The sequence below is a fragment of the Vulpes lagopus genome, chromosome 5 (assembly GCF_018345385.1).
Source record: "Vulpes lagopus strain Blue_001 chromosome 5, ASM1834538v1, whole genome shotgun sequence".
Taxonomy (NCBI): domain Eukaryota; kingdom Metazoa; phylum Chordata; class Mammalia; order Carnivora; family Canidae; genus Vulpes; species Vulpes lagopus.
This window is the reverse complement of record NC_054828.1, coordinates 80,007,463-80,028,365: the sequence shown is the minus strand read 5'-3', so window position 1 is coordinate 80,028,365 and position 20,903 is coordinate 80,007,463. Positions and strand designations below refer to the sequence as shown.

Here is a 20,903-nt window from a genome sequence, read left to right as displayed (position 1 = left end):
GCTCCGAAGCGTCCCCGCACCCACCGCAGCCCCGCGCGGCCACGGGGCGGGCGGGTCACGCAGGGCGGCGGGAGGAGGGGCGCGGCAGCCGCACGGCCGCGGCCTCCCGGGGCTTGGGCACGCGCGCCCCGGCCGGCGCCCTCCCGCCCCGAGCCCGACTGGCCGGGGCCGCCCGGGCGGGGGCGGGGGCGGGGGCGGGGGCCGGGGCCGGGGCCGGGGGCGGGGCCGGGCGGGGGCGGAGCCGGGCCGCGGCCGGTGTCAGGTTGCTCCGGTAACGGTGACGTGCCGCGGCGTGGGCGGGGCGAGCTCGCAGGTTGCATATTTTAGGAAGTGAGGAGGAGGCGCGGGCTCGAGCTGCGGCTGGGTCTGGGGCGCGGAGCAGCGGCGGGAGGAGGCGGACACGTGGCAGCAGCAGCGGTAGCAGCCCCGGCCCCGGCCCCAGCCCGGCCCCGGCCCCAGCCCGGCCCAGCCCCAGCCCGGCCCAGCCCAGCCCCAGCGGCGGCGTGGGCCCGGGCCGCCCTCCCGCCCTCCGCCCTCCCGCCCCGCGGCAGCCCCGGCTCCGTCCTCTGCGCTCCCCCGGCCGCCAGCCCGGCCGGGAGCTGCTCCGTCCTTGCCTCCCTGGTTCTCCGGCGACAGCACCGGGCGCCGGGCGCGGACCTCCGCCACCATGGGGAAGGGGGTGAGTGCGCGGGGGCGCGGGCGCGGGCGCGGGGGCGCGGGCAGGGGAGGGGGAGGAAGTCGGGAGGCGACGGCAGCCGGCGGGAGGCGGCGGGAGGCGGCGGCGGAGGAAGCGGCCGGCGGGCGGGCGGCGGGCTTCACAGACGACGCTCTGGAAATGGAGGGAGCGCGGCAGCGGGCGCCGGCCGGCGGGGGGGGGACCCCGGGTTGGCCCCGGCGCGCTGCGGGCCGGGGGGCTCCGGGCGGCGGCGCTCGGGAGGCGCGGGGCCGGGGGCGCCCGGGAGGAGCCGGCGGCGGCCGCGGCATCCCCGGAGCTGCCCTCCCCGGCGCCCCCCCCCGCCCTCACCTCCCCATCTCTCGCCTTCCCTTTCCTTCCGCCCTCCGTGCCCAGAGGAAAGGCGCGCTCCTCCCCTTCCCCTGGGGCGCGCCGCCGGGCCCCTCCCGGGCCGCCTCCCCGCCGCCGCCGGGGTCCGGGCGCCCGCGGGGGTTCCGACGCGGGGGCGGCCCCGGGGGCTGCGGCTCCCGCTCCCGCTCCCGCTCCCGCTCCCGCTCCCGCTCCCGGAGGCGCTGGGGCCGAGCCAGGTCCCCGCAGCGCCCGCCGCCCTCCCCTAAAGGAGGAAAAAAAAAAAAAAGCTGGCTTCCCTTCACTGCGGAGCCGGTCGTGCTGGCTGGTGCCAGAAAGGGTGTGTCTTCGCCGCCCTAAGATGGCCTTTAAGGTATACTTTTGCGAGCTGCAGTGGGACGCTCCCCGCAGCACTGGATGCGCCCTGGGGCGGCTGCAGTGGGCATTGCCCTGCTGGGGAGGGGTGTGTAGGGGGTTTGGGGTTTTTTTGTTTTGTTTTGTTTTGCTTTTTGAGGGACGAGCCTGGAAGGAGGACAGGCTGGCCCACCAGGGCCTCAGGGTGCGATAAACCCGAAAGAGGACTGCAGGCGGCGGGCAGTGCGCGGCGGTGGGGAGCGCCGCGCCGCGCCGCGGGGTCCCCCGGGCAGGGGAGGGCAGGCCCGGGCCCCGCGCCCCGCGCCCGGGAACGCCGGGAACACCGGAGCCGCTGCTCGCCCCTGTGTTCCTGTGACCCGTAGCCGCAGCCCAGGACCGGGTCTCAGACCCTGGTGGAGCCCAAATCAAATTGAGAAAAGTTTATACACGATAAAACACCCCCCCCCCCCCGCACACACACCCCAGTATCAATTCGTGGGAGAAAATGGCCAGGCCGGAGGACCCGGGTAGGAGAGGAGCCGCCCCGTTATGTCCAGGGCTTGCACAGTGCGGGCTTCCAGGAGGTCTTTGGAGGTTTTCAGGGCTCCGCAGTGTGGCCTGAGTGGTAGGGGAGGAGGCAGGGTGCATCTCTGGGGATTCTGAATTTTGGATTTTGAGGGAGGTCATTGGAAAGGCTTGGGCCCGGTAGGGAGAGTGGCGAGAAGTGGAACGCACCCTGGTATCTTTTAAAAAGCCCAGATCGAGGGCTGCTCCGGGTTACAGAGCCGAAGGCGAAGAGCTGAGTGCCAGCCTCTGTACTCCCGATATAAAAAGTGGGTTAGTGGCCTGTGCTTGTACCACACCATCAAACCCGAGGTCATTCCCATAAAGAAGCCCTTTAAGCTCACCCCTTCATCTCCCCTCCCTCAAAAAGGGAAAAAGTTGATAATCCAGAGCTGGACATTCCTGCTTTTGGGGGTGTAGTGATCACAGCTACTTCCCCGAGGCCTAGGAAGGTGAAGTGACTTGCTCAAGGTCAAATGGTTGGTTAGTGACACAACAGACAGGCTTGATTCCTGAACAGCCTGTGGTCTCCCCAGCCTGAACACTCACTCCCTTAGCATCACCTTATATGTAGAACTCCAGCCTTATTCTTCAGGTGAAACTGGGGTATTTGTGATATTGAATTAGTGGAACCGAGAGATGTTTGAGTAAGTTCCTTCCACATGTCTGTATGTGTCTTTCATAACCGAACACACGCGTGAGAGTGGTGAAAGATCTCACACACCTGGGTTGTGGAGGCTCAACCAGCCTGTCCTACAGACCCTTAATAAAATGCCAATCAATGGCTGGCAAACACAAAAATTGAGTTATGGCTGGTTCACAGGAGGATATGCTCTTGTCTGCTGGGTCATAGTGTTTTGGGGACTCTGATAAATTGAACATTAAGGGGGTGGAGATAGATGTGTGCGTGGCAATTCTGCTAGGATAAAGTTATATCCCCTTTGTCCCCAGTGACTTACTGTGATGGTCCAAACCTTCAGAAGGAAATTTTATGCTGAAATGTTGGGATTTTTCCACATGGGGATTAAAATGTGGGTGGAGTGGTGACTAAAGCCCTGCTGATAATTGGTTAACCAGGAAGCCTGTGCTGGCAGCTAATTTTTTAAGGTCATTGTTAATTTCTTCCCCCCCCCTTCCCACTGCCTTGGGGGCCTAGGTTTTGATGCTATTTCAGGTGATTTTATTGCTCCCGAAAAAGTCTGGTTCCTAAGCTTTTGCTAAGAAAATGAAAGAACAGCTCCTGCTGAATCATTCCTGGGTGAAATAGGATTTTGTGCCTTTTTTTCACATTGGGTGTTGCTGCCAGTGACTTGGCTTAAATCTGCAACCTGCCTGCCACCCACAACTATTTGGTTCACCAAAGGTACACAAAATTTCTCTTTTCTCAAGTGTACAAAAGCTGGGGGGGGGGGGGGAGGAGGGAGGGAAAAGATATCACCAGGTCGTTCAGTGCGATTCTCCATTGTTTGAATATTAACTTAGTTACCTAGAAAATAAATCCTAGCCTATGGGTGGTGATTTCAAGAGGAGCCGAGGGAAAAAGATTGAAGTGAAGGTTACAAGGGATGTCAGCAGAAATCCTGTTCCTATGGGAATGTTATCAACTGCCCTATTGGAGTTCAACTTGAAAGTGTGACTAAATCTCCTCTGGCTGCTATAAAGCTCTAGTACTTTAGACTGAAAACACTGTAAGGCAGAGTCCCCAAGGGTGGAAAGTTGCCCAGGCCTGGCCAGGAGCAAGTGGAGCACTGACAGGAGGAACTGTAGACCAGCCCTGGGGCCGGACCAGAGGGCCCGGATTGCATCACACCCTTCTTGCCTGTGGAAGTGTTCAGTGTGTGAGCGTGACAGTTCCCCGGCCCAGGGTTCTTTCTGTACCCTGTTCTGAGGGTGTATCCTCTTTTGGTAACTTTCTGTTTGCTAATTTGTAGTGTTCCCTGCCAGTAAGTTTGTAACACTCTAGTGACTCACCTTTAGGGTGGGAGGGTAGGAAAGGGGGAGGTGTGTCTCATCCATCTGAGAAGGCTGAGAATAGGCCAACCCCTGCCGCCCTCCCCCTCATCAGGGGAGATGATAACAAATTGGGTAAACGTTCATCCAGGTAAGGGCTGAGACTTAAAACCTGCAGACCTCTGGACGTGTGACTGCTAAATTGCCTTAAAAAAAAATAAAAAGTGACCTCAAGATTATAAAGCGCAATAGACCTGGTACCCGAGCCCACTCCATCCAAGTCTTTGGTTCCTGATTATTTTAGCAACAAATTAGGTTGAGTGACTTCCTGCCCAAATCAGTCTGTGTTCTCTCAAATATATATCCCAACCTAAGAATGAGAAGAAAGCTTTAACTATTGCAAGGGATTTGTATGCAAAAGTATGTAAAATTAGTTTGTTCGTTTAAGAACAAAAAAGTTTTAAAAAGTTTCTCTTTTAAAGCACCTGAAGCTGCAGGTTCTCAGCTGGCCCTTTGGTAGACTGCTCACCGTGAGGACCAAGGGAAGTCACCTCTGTTCTGTCCAAAGTGTGTGTGATGCAAGCAAACCTCACAGCTCTGGGCAGGCTTCCCAAGGATTTGGCACTGAGGGAAAATCAGATCTTTAGAACCTGTAGGTTTCCTGTTCATCAGTTAGTCTTCAACACTTCAAAACCGGAGAAGAATTTTTCTTGCACCTGAAAAAGCGTTGAGGATTGAAAATAGTAGGAAATACTATTAATTACCCTCCAGAGGAAAGCCAAGTGGACGTATCCCTTGACATCACTGACCTCCTAACTTAATTGCATCTTTGAGGTTTCATCTACTTTCACTTTTCATCTTTTATTTTTCTTTAAAGTCTTTGTAAAAGTCTTGCAAAAAAAAAAAAAAGGTGCATGGTTAAGTAGGGGGGATGCTTTTCAGCCGTCTGATGGGAGGGAGTGTGAACATTTGTACTGCGGTGCCTTCTAGCTGCCCAGGGCTCTCTGCCAGCTAGCAGGCCAGAAGAAGAAACACGAGTGTCACATCAGATGGGCTCACAGTAATCAGAGTGGCTGCGTTTGGACAGCACAACACTGGGCAGAACGTTTCCCCATCCCTGCCAGAGCTGTCCAGTTCTGGGTTACTCTGAAAAGATATGGCCAGTAAGTGATAATGTGAAGTAAAGAGAATTTGAAAGTCCACTGGCTATTTTTTTTTTTTTACACTCTTTTCATTTCTATATTTTTGGAAAAGGAGATGTGACCAAGTCAGTTTTGAACTTTCTCACGTTGCTATGAATTGAGTTTATGAGAGGAAGTGTATTCTTTGGCTGGAATCTCAGAGAGACTGTTCTTTGCATATGACTCACCTCATTAGTTGTGCTGAAATCTGTTGTCAGGAATCCACAAGAAGTTCTTCGCGTTTATTTGACTGATGTTTGGGTAGCAAATTCTATCTGTGAGAATAGAGCCCCCATCCACCCACCCACCCACCTTGCAGTTTTTCTCCCTGGTTTCATTTGCATCCTGAGCTGTGGGAATTGGGGCCAGTACACCTCATTCCTTGGTTCCTTTGTGACTCTACAATGAATTGTATCTGAACATTAATTATCTCTGTATTTGATTTTATTCAAACTCTGCTTGGTAACAACTGCTAGGTATTTTCTGTTCATGCTCCAAAGAGTCGATTCTTGGTGGCTTGGCACTGTGTCTTTGGGGCTTCTATTGTTTGTGGGCCTGATAGTGAAGAGTGTCAGGTGTGGGGGTAAGTGGGTCTTGGTGTTGGATTTCTCTTTCCAGGCTGTCGTCATGGCCAGGGCCCTCATGCACTTCGGGGCCATATCCTTCTGTGTTTTTCTTTTATCTTCCATGTGATGCTTCCACGGGGCCATATCTGTTTTATTGTTTCTATCAGGGGACCTCTGTGTTGAGGGGCCTTATGCTCTCTATGTCCCCTTCAGCCTACCAGCTGGTTTACTTTGTACCCTATGCTTCAGGGTACCAACTGAGGAGCGATGAGGATTGGGAATCGATTCAGTCCCTTGCAGCGCTGGTGCCAGATAGTAATCCTTCATCTCTCAAACTGACATCTTTTGAGTAGCACTAGACAAAGAGTGGTCTGGCAAAAGGAGAAAAGGGGTGAGGTGGGCAGCAGATGGAGGGAACAGGCAGAAAGTTTTAACTCTAAATAGCCCGGGGGCCGTAATAATCGAGGTAGAATTAACCCCAGTGAAAAAACAAGCTTGGAGGTTTTCTTTTTTGTTGTTTTTTAAAAAACTGGAAAAACAGCGTATTTTAAAAGATGTAGTAAATCTGAAGTATATCAGTTGTTTAGACATTCTAGAATTGTCTTTGATCATGAGTGTACACCATTGCAGGTAGTGTGGGCTGGCACACTCCTTTAGAATTTACTTCCCAGCAGATTGTGGAGGAAGGTTAAACCTACTTCGGCTTGGGCTGAGGGAACCCTCTGGAACTGTTTGCTTTGCCCCCCACTGGCTGGATGGGCTACAGCCAAAGTATGGAGGTCTCAAACTGGCCTCACAAAGAGACCGGTTGCTCTGGCTTTGCCACATGACCTTCTTTCTACAGCCTTGCTGCATGTTCAGGTGAGTGACAAGGAGTACAAAGGCCCGGTGGTCCCGTGGATCACGTCCTCTGCAGAAGAAAGCTGGTCATTCCTTAACTGACCTAAATGTTGCTCCAGGCCGCAGAGCAGCTGCAGTATTAAGGCCACGCATGCCCTCCCTCAACCTCGGCTGTCTCAGGGCCCTCAGATCCCCTGGCTAGAACATTCCTTGCACGTAAACTAAACCACTTAGTCATTTAGGTGCAACTGATGATGTATGACCGGGCTTGATCATTTCTGATATTTTCTTTCAGTTTTCATTGATGAGATGAAATAAAAATACCCCAAATGGGTTGTTGTTTTTTAAGGTTGAAAGGGGTTTTCTTAGTAAGTGAGGAATAGCACTAATGTCTATGTTAATTCAAACCCAGGCTTAATAATAACCCTGGTGCAGTGCTGTGCAGAGTACCTTTACATACACGGTTGTGTGTGACAATAATTTACTAAGACAGGATCCTAGGAAGATGGGAAAAAGCCCATCCTCCCCCCCCCCCCCCCCCCCCCACACACACACACTTGAAGGAAGGTGTAGTGCTCCCTCTGGCCCCTCTTGCTAGTCCAAAGCTTTTGTCTGTGTGTGGGTTTTATGTGTTTTGTTTTCAGACTTGACGGCAGCCCTTGATGAATCAGATGATCAGAATGCCTTCTGGACTCTTCAGTCCTCAGGCCAAGGGTTGACTGCCATCTGAGGGACAGGCAGCTGAGGCTGACTGTGCAGGGTCCCGCAGCCAGCCAGGATGACTGGGGGCTTACCCCCTAGGTTTCTTCAGCCATTGCAAAAGTCTGAAAAAAACTCTGAGCTCCCGCTGCTCCCAGGGCCATCTGTTACTGGGTAGGAACGGTCGCGATGGCCAGCACGTCCCAAAGTCCCTAATGCACTAATGCCAGGTGGAGCCCTGAAGTACGGAGGCCTCTGTGGCCGCTTCACTGTCCGCAGACCTCAAGTGATCTCACTCTGGGATGGAAGCTTATCTCCCAGATGCCATGGCAGCTTTCTGTGTGTGCCTTTGTAAATTTGGGGATTTTTTTTTTTTTAAAGATTGTATTTATTATTTACTCATGAGAGACCCAGAGAGGCAGAGAGACACAGGCAGAGGGAGAAGCAGTCTCCCTGTGGGGAGCCCAGTGCCGGACCTGATCCCAGGACCCCAGCATCACGACCTGAGCCAAAGGCAGAGGCTCAACCTCTGAGCCACCCAGGTGCCCCAGGAATAATTTTACCTGCCTGCTGTGTCCCCCACTGCACCCCCTTGACCTGGTTAACTACTGATGGAGAGGGAGGGAGGAGCACATCTGGGGAGCAGTCCACGTTTTAAGATGAGTGAACCTTGTTACTTGTGTTAACCTTGGTTTCTTCTGTCAAGAGTTTTCTCTTCCCATTTCCAGGGCACCTTTTCCCTCTGCCCAGTTCCAACAGTAGCAAAATTCCCAGGGCATCTTCAAGAGGATGGAATCCCTGGGAAGCACAGGATGAAGTAATGACCCATTTTCAGCTGTGTCACATTGGGCAAGCCCCTGCCCTCGTTGTGACCTCCCACTTCCTAAAATAGAATGGGGAAAAAAAGAGACAACGTACAAATCAGAACTGAACTTACTTCATCGTTTTCACCAGTGGCCCATTTGTGAAGGGCCTTGAGCTTCCATTGTAGCTTCCCTCAGAGACCTCAGGGGGTGCATGAGGGGCGCCATCGTGGATCATGGGAAACATGGTGGGTGTGGGAGAAGTGATCGGAGTAGCAATGTGTGCCCAGTGCCCAGAGGAGCAGGAAGGTTCCTGTAGGTGATTGGAGAAACCATGTTTCTCTCTTGCCATCACCTTTGTTTCTCCCTGTGTTTAGCATTGTTCCCCTATCCCACCCTGCACTCTTTCCACCCCAAACACACACACACACACACACACACACACACACACACACACACACACTTCTTTCTGCTTTGAATCTGTGATAGTCAAGACCTATAGGGACTTAGGGAATATTTAGTTCCTGTCACAATAAGCGAATATTAAATCATTGTTTTACTTGTAGGGAAGAACTGAATTGTAAAAGCCATCTGGTCTTCTGGACAAACATTGCCTATTGAAAAAATTAAAATCTTGAAGGAGAAATTCCACATGTTAATCCTTCCCATGTTTCTTTCACAAATGTCCTCACTTAAAACTACGCTTTATGTAGCATGAATTGAGGAAAGGGCACAGGCTATTAGGAGATCGAACTCCCAGCCAGCTTAACCATTGATAACTGTGAGGCTGGAGGCAAGATACTTCTCTGTAAAAGGGGCTACAATTTGGAACCTGTCCGGGGCCTAGCTCAGTTCTCTTATCATTCTCCCTCTTTTTTGGAGTGGAAAATACTGAAAGTCTGAGGATAAAGCATATAGCTGGTGAGGCAGGATATTTTTTTTAATCTGATTTTCATATATATATATATATATATATTTTTTTTTTTTCCTTTAAAGGTTTTACTTATTTGAGAGGGAGGGTGAGAGAGCGCGGGAGAGTGCAAAGGTAGGGGAAAGGAGAGGCAGACGCCCCCTGAGCACATGCACCCCTCCTCCCCCATCATGACCTGAGCCAAAGACAGACATACTCAATCCACTGAGCCACCCAGGCGCCCCTGATTTTCATGCATTTAAATTAAACTTATTTTAATGATATTTTTGCTTAAAGAGAAATTGTGGACTGTATTTTAAAAATCAATACAAACCAACCACATAGTCTTTTAGAGATTCCCTAGTCAATACCTTTAAAATGATTTTTGAAGTGACGTGCTTTCCCATTAAAAGAAATTCCACTTTAGACTGTGGTTCTTGTGGAAGCCCTGTCCTTTCTTTTTGTTTTGTGTGTTTGCTTTCGTGTGTGATTATTTTCCATTTTAACTCTGGCACCAAGGGGCTCTACGCAAAGAGGCACTTATAAATGTGGTTGCTCCACAGTGGAGAGAATTTCAAGAATGTCGACTATCTTTAGACCTGCTTCATTCTTAACAGATAAGATAGAAACAAAAGAACTCCACTCTGTTGGGAGAAGTTAATCAAGGAACACTGCAGAAGTAACCACCAGGAGTTGAACAACACGAATAATATAAATGTCTCTGCTTGTGGGCAACACCAGCTCCTTTGGGGCAGGATTTCTCTTTAGAGTCTTAAGAGACAGTGTTTTAAATTTCAGTGAATATTATCTTTATTTGCAACCATCTTAGCAATGACTGAAATCCACCTATCTCCTTTGATTTTATTTTATTTTTTAATTTGATTTTTAGCCTAGTAAGATTTTGTTCTGGACACAGGTTCCCACTTAACTGCTTTAACGGCTGGCAGTGTGCTTCTGAAAGTTAGAAGGGAGTAAAGAAGAGTGACAAAATAATATAGTAATAGCACTATATATCCATTTTGAAGAAAAATGCTACCGTCTGTCTCCTTCCCCTGCCCTTCTCAGGGAGAGGGTGGTTGCGGAGGCAGTTTGAGGGCTGGGGGTGTCTGGAGTGAAGGCCTCCTCTCCTCCAGACCAAGGTCTGGAGCACCAAGTTCAGGCTGTGTGTAGATAAGCTGAAGCATTTTAAACGGAGCAGGGGGAGGGGCATGCAGAGCAATCTAAATTTAAACTATAGAATCAACATTTTCTCCAAAAATTGTTCCAGTTTTCAAGAGGCGTAGGTGGATCCTGTGAATTGTGTGCTAATGCACATGCTTTTCCTACACTCTGCTTATGTCAAAACATTTCCAGTGACTTTGATTCAGGAGTTTATTTTCAGGCTATAGACTGGAGAGAGGACTTTTGCGGGGGCGGGGGGAGGTCTTTTAAATGATTTTAAGGATTCTTAGGCTGATTTTTTATTTTTAAATAAAAGATGAACAGGTCACTGTTCTTATGTAAGCCTTAAAAATACTTAACCTTGATCCCCAATTGGCTTCTTTGAAAAGCTAAGAATTTAGTAACTTGGCATTTTACGTGTCTTGTTTAATTTAGCATTTGGTTCTCCCAGAAAACACTACCTGGAAGTAGGCACAATTATTCTCTCTGTGCTGGGGGAGAAAAAAAACGAAAGCTTAATACTTAGTGACTTACCCAAGGATACATAGCTGGTAAGTGGTAGAGTGCAGGAGTCCAACTCAGACTTGTCTGGTTCAGAGTACAAAGGACTGAGCGCTATATTCTCAGTTAATAATGTAAAGATGATTTCATTCTCTCAGTGGAGAAGATGGAAGGTTGTGATATAGAGATTTGACAGCACAGCCCTCTCCTGTTCACCCCAAATGGAAGTGACTGGCAGGACCATTCTGTGGTTGCCATGAGTTCTCTATGGGTCTTATTGCCCTCGGGTGCAGGTGGCATGTCTTGAGCTTCCGATAGTTGGGATTGTGGGGTCACTTTTGTTTAGCTTCTGGTGAATGCGTGTGTATTTCTGCGATTATTGTCCCATTGAATATTCAAAATGTTTGATGTGCTAAAAACTGCTAAAATCCCCTGCACCAAAATCTTCTGTTTGTTCATAATATACAACCTCACCTCTCCCACGTTTTCCTTTAGGTCGGACGTGATAAATATGAACCTGCGGCTGTTTCAGAGCATGGCGACAAAAAAAAGGCCAAGAAAGAAAGGGATATGGATGAACTGAAGAAAGAGGTTTCTATGGTAAGTATTAGGAGGCAGGTTGCTTTTTGTTCTCCTTATAAATTAATTCTATCCTATCTGTTGGCTGTTTAATTTCCCCCCACCCTCTAATCCTTCAGTCAGAGACTTAATTTATTTTAAAAGTAAAGCAGCTATTGTGGTTATTAATCTAGATATTACCGAATGGTAGAAGAAAAAAATATTCACTTTGCAGGCTGTTAGAGCATTGGGAAAGTTATTCGCACTGCCCTCCCTCCCCATCCCCAATCCCTGGCATAACCAAAGGTCCACAGAAGCAACTGTGGTTGATATTAGAGCCTTTGCTTTTCTGTTTCTGGATTCTACCAAACATAGGGAGGACCCTGAGCCTCTCCAGCTGTGGAGGCTTCCACAGACAGAGCTTGTCTAGAACCTGCCTGGTCATCAGAGAAGGCAGATAAGGTTCTACTCCACCTCCGAGACTGCTGGGCTTTTTTGAAGTCATGAGGCAGGCAGGAAGGGGCTTCATCCCACAGCTTTCACTGTCCTCCAGGAACGGACTCTCAGCACCAGGTTGTATGGTTGCTGAGCCATTAGGCAACTGGGAGGAAGAAATCTACCACCTTCCGCACTGAAGGAAAGCCTGTTTTCTGAGCCTTGGTAGTACTAGTGATGAGTGACATCAGTGCTTTCTCCTAATCTTTTTTCATGGTCCAGTGTTTAATTCTTATTTCTCTCTCCCTTTAGGATGACCATAAACTGAGCCTTGATGAACTTCATCGCAAATATGGAACAGACCTGAGTCGAGTATGTTGTCATTTCACACTTGTACAGAGTCCTGTTTCCCGTAGGCATCTCCCTGTGTCACAGGCCTAACCCTGGAGCCCCTGGGAGGAGAATGATGACAGGCACCATCTGAGTAACTAATGTGCCACATGGAGAGCTTGGGCTTTTGTGTGCTGCTTTAGTACATTGTTTGCCCCTGAAACTTCGACAGTAGAGGGTATTTTCCTCATTTTAGAATAGGTGAGATCCAATAAGGGGAAGCATCAGGATTTGAAATTGAATGGTTCCATAGCCATGCTCCTTCCCTGACCTTTTGATTACACATCTTTGTCTTTATTCCTCTATGTTCATGAAATTGAGTTGAATATTTCAATGAGCTGAATCTTCAGCACATCAACTTTTGCACTTTGACCCACCAGCTCCTTTGCAGTATCTCAGAGCCTTGATTATTCTAGTAGCATTTATTTGAAACTTGTTTTTTTACACAACTGAAATCTCTCAATCAAGTATGTGTTGTATATCCTTGTAATCTGGGGGGAGTTGGGTATTAAATTGGCCACACAAACAATATAAAAGGAAACAGGGGAGGGCGTGGTTGGTTATTTCTGTACATAAAGTAAAAAGTCTGGGGAAAAACTTGAGTGGTAGCCAGTGTATAGCCATTATTTCAGTAAGTGATCAAGACATTGTAAGTAAGAAGCTTGCTGGCATGGGTGCCCTGGGCTCCAAGGGGAGGCATGAGTCCCACATTGAGCTGACCATCACCATTGCCTGAGCACAGCATCCTCTTCATTTTTAGTAATATCTTAAAGGGGTTGTCGTGAGAATGAAGGTAACTCGTGGGAAGCACTGGACTCAGTGCCTAGCAGGTAGAGAGCACTCAGATGTTGGGTGTCAGTTGTTCTACTTTAGGGGAGGGTTACATCAGGAGCTTGAGGAGGGGCCTGAGTCCTCATTTCTCCCTTAACTGCCTGGTTTTCTTCTCACTGTTCTCCATAGTCCCTGTGTAATTCAGATATTTAAAATAACATGAATACAAACTACATACTAATGGTTACTTTGGACAAAAATTAGTTTTGTCGTTGTTTTTTCTACTCTGACTTGGGTATTTTGATAATATGAAAGTAATTACATTTTCCCCCTTGTAATGGGAACCTTGTATCTACTGTGTACTGTCCATGTATCTTGGTCTTAAGGCCCATTTAGAGAAGTGCAAGGCGTTGGTACTGTGGAGTTTTTCAGTGAATATTTTTAAGTTGGCAGGTTCCTGTGGTGAGCAGGAATATGCACCTGTGTGAACCCTCCCAGGCACATAGTCCTTTCACTTACCACCCATAGGATAGAGTTCTATACTGAAAACTTGGCTATTAAACCATTCACAGGTTTGATTCCTACAGAGATTTTTTTTTTCCTTTTTTGACGTATTGAGAGGGTTTCTTCCCCTCCCTGACAGATCCAATATACAAAAAAACCTCAAAGCTCTTAATTTGCAAAGCTGACTCGATGAGTTAACATTGCTAAGTTCTGGCAAAAATGCAGTTTCGCATGAGTCCCTTACCTCAGCTTAGATCAGACTGGTTTCTCATCTGTCCATTGGTCCATTTAATATATATTTCAGTCTGGATGTTGTGGGCTCCTTGGGAAGTTTGGGCAGCTGTGTGCCTGGACCAGGAAGGGGGCTTCTTCATCAGAACTTGCCAGGTTTCATAGGCTGTCTAGCATGGGGAATTTTTTTTCCTCCTGAACCCATTACTGTGGCCCTCCAGCTATCAAGGTGTATTTGCTTGTGTGTTCTGGGGCAATGTGTCTTACTTACATTCCTCTGCTTTTCAGGGCCTAACAACTGCTCGAGCTGCTGAGATCCTGGCTCGAGATGGCCCCAATGCCCTCACCCCACCTCCCACCACTCCCGAATGGGTCAAGTTCTGTCGGCAGCTGTTTGGAGGTTTCTCGATGTTACTGTGGATTGGAGCGATTCTTTGTTTCTTAGCTTATGGCATCCAAGCTGCCACGGAAGAGGAACCTCAAAATGATAATGTGAGTTCTGTAGTTCCTAACTTAGATTACCAAGTATGTGTAAGGTGTCCTCCTGGTCTTTGCTACCCACTTATTTGCCACTGGTTACCACTGGTTAGCTGATGGTTTTAAATAATAGGGAAAGGGATGTATGGGTGGCTCAGTGGGTTGAGCATCCCAACTCCTGATTTCGGCTCAGGTTACCATCTCAGGGTCTTAAGTTTGAGCCCCGTGTTGGGCTTCGCGCTCAATGAATTTTGCTGCTTTCTCTCAAAAAATCTTTAAAGGTAAACACAAGGGGAAGGCACTGTCAGTAACCATTGCCTTCAAAGCCCATCCATTCTTCCTTCTTTGTTTCCAGTTTCTCTCTCCATCTCCCACTTTCTAGATGCTCTTCCATGCTGGATGTCCAGCCTTTCTGTCCCTGCTGTGAATGGGCAGCTCCACTCAGGTCCTGGCCCAGGGCCAGCCACCACCCAGATGGCAGAGCATAGCTTTTAATGTTGGCCCCTAATGCACATCCAGAAATGTTTGGTAGCCATTCTTCAGAAGTCACAAATTGTTTTGAAAATGTCTTTGTTTTAATAAAGTGGGATTCATCTAGAACATTTCCAAAAGTCTGTCAAAGTGTTATGACCAAGGGTCTCTGTGACCTCATCCCTGACCCTCCTATACACAGTCTCTAGAAAGATACATACAAAGACATGAGTCCTATATTTATTTCTGAAGCCTTGACCTGTCAAAAATTAACTGAATGTTTTCAACTCCTTACTAAGAGCCCGTGGCTCTAACCTGTTTGTTCTCTTCCAGCTATATCTTGGTGTGGTACTATCAGCTGTTGTCATCATTACTGGCTGTTTCTCCTACTATCAAGAAGCTAAAAGTTCAAAGATCATGGAATCCTTCAAAAACATGGTTCCTCAGGTACCTTTTGCTTTGCCCTTCTCCATTGACAGCCCCAAATGAGAGTTAGTGTGAAGCTGAGGTTTCCGAGTCAATGGGAACAAGAGGGCCACCTCTAACATAACTCCCAACAAGCTTTTGTAACTTGTATAAATAGAATAATCCTCCTGGTCGTGCTCTCAGATAATTCACATTAGAGATCCTTTTATAATTTGGTTTTCTTGTTTGAGAACACTACCCGATCCTTGTCTGTAGCCACTTTTCTCTAATTGAATGATATAAACTGTTTTCTGCTTCCAAAGCAAGCACTTGTGATTCGAAATGGTGAAAAAATGAGCATCAACGCAGAGGAGGTTGTAGTCGGGGACTTGGTGGAAGTGAAAGGAGGAGACCGAATCCCTGCTGATCTCAGAATCATATCTGCCAACGGCTGCAAGGTGGGTTCAGCGGGGGTGCCCCCTGTGGCTCGGGCACAGTGCGCAGAGCAGCCCGGTGTCCACATACACAGCCCTCTTTCTTGTCTCATGGACAGGTGGATAACTCTTCGCTCACCGGTGAATCAGAGCCCCAGACTAGATCTCCAGACTTCACAAATGAAAACCCCCTGGAAACGAGGAATATTGCCTTCTTCTCAACCAACTGTGTGGAAGGTAGACCATTTAACGGCACTACTCATATAGCATGCTGTTTATCTTGGGCATTAGCAACAACAATGATGAAAACCGTAGACCTAATTTCTTTTCTTGTTTTATTGGCTCCTTGTCTGACAACTGTGGTCAAGCACGGCAGATGCGGTCAACTCCCTGGCAGGAAGGCTCAGAAAGCCTGTGGGTTCTCAGTCAGCTTCCCCCCACCCCCACCTCCGACATGCCTCTTCTGTTGGCTTTGCTGACCTGCCAGTGGCATTTGGAGCTGCTGTCCTCCTGGATAGAAAGCCCTTCACCAGTCTCTCTGGTTATACCCCACAAAAGCCTGGCCCCTAAAAACGTGCGGTTTGTCTCTTTTTTAACCATGCCAGGCAACTGCAAGTTCTGTGACTTCTTTGATAAAACGAGGTACAATTTTCCTCTCCTTCCCTTTCTTAAGGCACTGCACGCGGCATTGTTGTATACACTGGGGATCGCACTGTCATGGGAAGAATTGCCACACTTGCTTCCGGGCTGGAAGGAGGCCAGACTCCCATCGCTGCAGAAATTGAACATTTTATCCATATCATCACGGGTGTGGCCGTGTTTCTGGGTGTGTCCTTCTTTATCCTTTCTTTGATCCTTGAGTATACCTGGCTTGAGGCCGTCATCTTTCTCATCGGAATCATCGTAGCCAATGTGCCGGAAGGTCTGCTGGCCACTGTCACGGTAAGCAGCTTGGCGACAGCAGTGTTCGCTCTTAGATCAGCCTGCACGTGGGACTCCACTGTGCTCTCCAGAGCGGCTGCCAGCTCAGGTGTGATTGCCCTCGCTTGCGTGGGGTTAGATAGCGAGGAGGCTGAGCATGTCTTTTACATGGAAGATGGTCATCCCAAAGCCCGAATAAGCCTAGATTTTGATCTTATTGCATGATCCACAACAGTGTGACCAAGGAGGAGAATTTGGGGGTGAGCTGGGGAACCACAATGTGGTAAATCCTGGCTATTTTCAATTTTTCTTAATCTCTTACTTTATGGGAGGAGGGAAGGCCCTCTATCCACATTCTGGTCATGATTCAGACTTTGGAGGATGATTGGACAGGATTAATTTTAGACTAGCTTCTTCCATGTTTAAGAGGTAGCCAGAGTTTGTATACAATGCTGAGATTGAGGTAATCTGGTCCCTAATGGTTTTTAGGTATGTCTGACCCTCACTGCCAAACGCATGGCAAGGAAAAACTGCTTAGTGAAGAACTTAGAAGCTGTGGAGACTTTGGGATCCACGTCCACCATCTGCTCAGATAAAACTGGAACTCTGACTCAGAACCGGATGACCGTTGCCCACATGTGGTTCGACAATCAAATCCATGAAGCCGACACGACAGAGAATCAGAGTGGTGAGGCCAGGTCCCACCCCATACTTCAACCTCACCTGCTCACATTGCTTCCTGTTTTTTGTTTTGTTTTGTTTTTTTAAGATTTTATTTATTCATAGAGATGCAGGGAGAGAGAGAGAGAGAGAGAGGCAGAGACACAGGCAGAGGGAGAAGCAGGCTCCATGCAGAGAGCCTGATGTGGGACTCGATCCCGGGACTCCAGGATCATGCCCTGGGCTGCAGGCGGCGCTAAACTGCTGCGCCACCGGGACCGCCCTGTTTTTGTTTTTTTTTTTTAAGTTGGTTTTTGTGTTTGTCTTTATCATTTGGTAAGAGTTAAGGGTATGGGGTTTTAGATTTCTCTTGACTTTGCCCTGAAACCTGATTCATTTCATTAGCTGGGAAATGAGATGTATCCTTTCACTTTGGATGGGACCTTAATACCAAGTTCAATGCATTATTTTCCTATGTTTTTTTTTCTTCTACTTCCATCAGGTGTCTCGTTCGATAAGAGTTCAGCCACCTGGCTCGCTCTGTCCAGAATTGCGGGTCTTTGTAACAGGGCGGTGTTTCAGGCTAACCAGGAAAACCTGCCTATCCTTAAGGTATGCCTAGGAATCCCTGTTAGCCATTAGGCCACCTTCGGGGGTGTAGGTAGCACACAAGAACCACCACCTGAGTGTTCTCCCTAGAGAGCATGTGCTCTCTGCGTTCGGATCCAGTCCTCATAGCACACCCTTCATGTGATGCTCTGTGTATGTAGCTTATGTTGCCCAGGGATCCCAGAGCACTTAAGATTACCTTGTGGTCCATATAGGTCAGAAAAAAAGGGTTTATACAGTAAAAACTGACCAGAGGTGGGAGGCAGTCTTCACCGTGAGAAACCTAATGAATAAAACCCGGTTTTGCCACTCTGAGTGTATGATACTCCTCTAACCCAGCAGACGGTGAGGGCTGCTTTTGTGACTCGATAATCGTATTTGCATATTAGGATACAGTAGATTCCAGTAAATCCCTTAAGCCATTTATTTTCTTAAAATAGCTCAGCTATTTCTCTTATCTTATTTGTTCTCTACTTGCTTACTAATGATGCAAAAATAAGCTCAGCCTCATGGAATTCATGTGAACTGACTGAGGTTTCACTGTGCTGTCCGGTGGAGACAGTCTCAGAAAGGTCATAGCTACCCAGGGTTGTTTAGGATGAGGAAGATGTGTGTGAGGCCCTCTGGGCTCGCTTGTTCTCGGTGAGGCTGCTGGGGGTGGTTCTGGGTAGAAACTGAGCTGTCAGAGCAAGAAGGCTCCTATAGAGGGAACTGCGGTGGCTTCTCCTGTGAATATGGGACCCTTGTATCCTTTAAAGGAAGAGTTCTTGGCATCGAATTGGTGTTCATTTGAGGAGGATGTTATGTATCCTGGGATAAAACTTGAGATGCCTATTTTTATGTATTTCCTTACTTCAAAATGGAAATCTTCTAGTCTTTCAGCATAGGGCTCAACAGGTATCAAATCTTTCCTGATTTAAAAGTGCCAGAAAGGGAGTGTGGGGTGTATTCCTGAGTATTAGGGGGGGGGGGGGGGGATGTCAGTAGCAACACTACTGCTCCCTTCTCTCAAAAGGCATGCAACTATCCTGCTTTAATAACCGGCCTTTGTTAAAAATGATTCCACTTATTTCACATTTCTTACCAAACCTGGCCACCTTTCTTATTAAACAGAACTACTTTGTTGGTGAGCATTAATTTTCTCTTCTGCATGTCAGAATTCTAAAAGTGTTTATATAAAAGTTGGCTACAGCTAAAAATGTTCTTAGTATGTCCTACTATATTTCACAAAATAGAAGTATGTGTTACCTCAAGTGTGGGCTTTAACTTAAAATGTTAGCTGATTATATGACTGCTGGAGCTAATAATAGCTTTCAGTTCACACCAATCAGGCCCAGATAATTTTGCACAATTGAATTATGTCTAAAGCTGTCTACTTTGCCCTTGACACAGACAGTTTGCCCCCAGTCCTGGGAACCTAAGGGATTTTCTTTTAAATTGTAGCTGCTGTAAATATTTGGACTCTGACTTGATATTTTCAGATTCATAATCAGAAATATGTCCTTGGGAATAGTGTTGGCTTGAGACTTTGCAACAGGGGAAGATTAAAAATAAATAGGCTAAAGTAGGTTAGAAGAGTCTGTTGTGCTCTTCCCAAGAGTGGGTGACCCCTTCAGGCACCCCTCTTATTCCAGAAGCTGGATGTGGGGTGGAGGAAGAGGAAGAGGCAGAGGGAGGCTTGCTTCCTCTTCACCCACCCTGTCTTCCACTTCTGATGAGACCAGAATATGTCTGGGTGACTTCCCAGTTTTTCGTTGGTGCCTGGGTGAAGCGTTTCAGGCTGATTAACAGATAGATGTCTCTGTTGACAGCGGGCAGTTGCAGGTGACGCCTCAGAGTCCGCACTCTTAAAATGCATCGAGCTGTGCTGTGGTTCTGTGAAGGAGATGAGAGATCGATATGCCAAGATTGTGGAGATCCCCTTCAACTCTACCAACAAGTACCAGGTGGCTTGGCGGTGGCTTGGCGGTGACAAGGGTGGGCCGGGGGCAGGCGGGGAGGAGTGGAAGCTGGAAGGAGAGCTGTTTTCCTGTTTGAAATATTACAAGCTTAAGTGCTTTCTAAATGAATTCTCCAAACTCTATGAAAGCTTTTAAATTTTAACCTGGACTATGTATAGAAAATCCTAACTTGCTAAAGTATCAGTGGGATAAATCGAGCCTCACCTAATGTGTTGAAGTCATCTGGAATACTTAGTTGTGGTTTGGAGGGAGTGTGTGGGGAGGGGGCTGGCTGTCCACAGATGTGCCTATCCCTTTGCTCCCAGTTTCCTTCAGAAATGTTTTATATATGAACATGTAGCAGGGATTTGGGGCTACATCACCACTGTGCTGGGTTTCTTGGTAGCATTCAAAGTAATGCTACAAAGTGAGACACCAAAGTTCAGAAATGGGAGACCTTGGTGGTTTTTATGACATGTACTAAGGAGTAAGTGAGCTGAGCTACCCACTCGGATTGCCACGCTCAGCCACTGGCGTTCACACTTCCACCATACTTTACAGCTGTCCATCCACAAGAACCCTAACACGTCTGAACCCCGACACCTGTTGGTGATGAAGGGTGCTCCGGAAAGGATACTGGACCGCTGCAGCTCCATCCTCCTGCACGGCAAGGAGCAGCCTCTGGATGAGGAGCTGAAGGATGCCTTTCAGAACGCCTACCTGGAGCTGGGCGGCCTCGGAGAGCGAGTGCTGGGTATGTGAACGGCCAGCAGTATGGCCAGCAGTCTGGTACACATCTGCATGGTGTCCTTACCTCTCCTAAACCTTCCGGAAGAATTCTCGATCTGCCCCCTCTCCGGGAAAGAGTAAGGACTGGAGAGATGTTTGGTGTGTTGGGCCCATGAGCAACAGAATCCTGTTGGTTTGCTTCTGATTCATACTTAGATCTTTGGTCTCATGCTGGTCAGTTCTGTTTGCCTGGGTGAAAAAAAAAAAAAACAGGGGAGAAGAACTTTATTATCAAACCTTTGTTGCTATGACTATGACCTACAGACTTAATGAAATTAAAATTAATTCCCAGGGCTTCAAGAGTAAAACCATTTCCTGACTGGCACAGAATGGCTGTGAATTCACACCGGAGCTCATGCGTCAGTTCACAAATGACATTAACAGTAAACTTTGCATCTAGGGAGCTGCTTGTCCTTCCCAGTATGTCAGTCCCTGCAGAGGAGAGGTGCATTACACTCACTGTATAATGTAATTGAGAAAGTGGTCTTCGTGATATTTTGCAGGCAGGCAGATAAAAAGTCGTTATTGATGTAATTCTTTTCCACTTAGCTTACTGACTCAGAACTGATTGCCTGGTTCCATACTTTGGCTCATACCTGCTCCCTCCTCTAATCTGAAGTAGTCTGTCCACTGAAAAATCCCTGTCAAGTGTTGCTTCCCCATGTCTACCAGTCCACAATAGGAGCATTCTCTCTTCCTGAATCCATGTGCCACCTCCTACCACTTTAAAGAACATCGTAACCTTCCTACAGCATTGC

General features: G+C 48.1%; 1 protein-coding gene across 1 annotated transcript in view; it reads left to right on the top strand.

Moving 5' to 3' along the window:
* The first annotated feature begins 352 nt into the window (after nt 1-352).
* ATP1A1 (ATPase Na+/K+ transporting subunit alpha 1) overlaps nt 353-20,903 on the top strand; it is a 29,936-nt gene continuing 9,385 nt past the window's right edge. The window contains exons 1-12 of the mRNA XM_041755282.1: nt 353-679; nt 11,046-11,150; nt 11,856-11,915; nt 13,728-13,931; nt 14,721-14,834; nt 15,116-15,250; nt 15,346-15,463; nt 15,900-16,168; nt 16,637-16,835; nt 17,310-17,419; nt 19,228-19,362; nt 19,918-20,110. Coding sequence (XP_041611216.1) covers nt 668-679; nt 11,046-11,150; nt 11,856-11,915; nt 13,728-13,931; nt 14,721-14,834; nt 15,116-15,250; nt 15,346-15,463; nt 15,900-16,168; nt 16,637-16,835; nt 17,310-17,419; nt 19,228-19,362; nt 19,918-20,110 — 1,654 coding nt within the window. The 5' untranslated portion in view covers nt 353-667. The remainder of the gene's footprint in view (nt 680-11,045; nt 11,151-11,855; nt 11,916-13,727; nt 13,932-14,720; nt 14,835-15,115; nt 15,251-15,345; nt 15,464-15,899; nt 16,169-16,636; nt 16,836-17,309; nt 17,420-19,227; nt 19,363-19,917; nt 20,111-20,903) is intronic.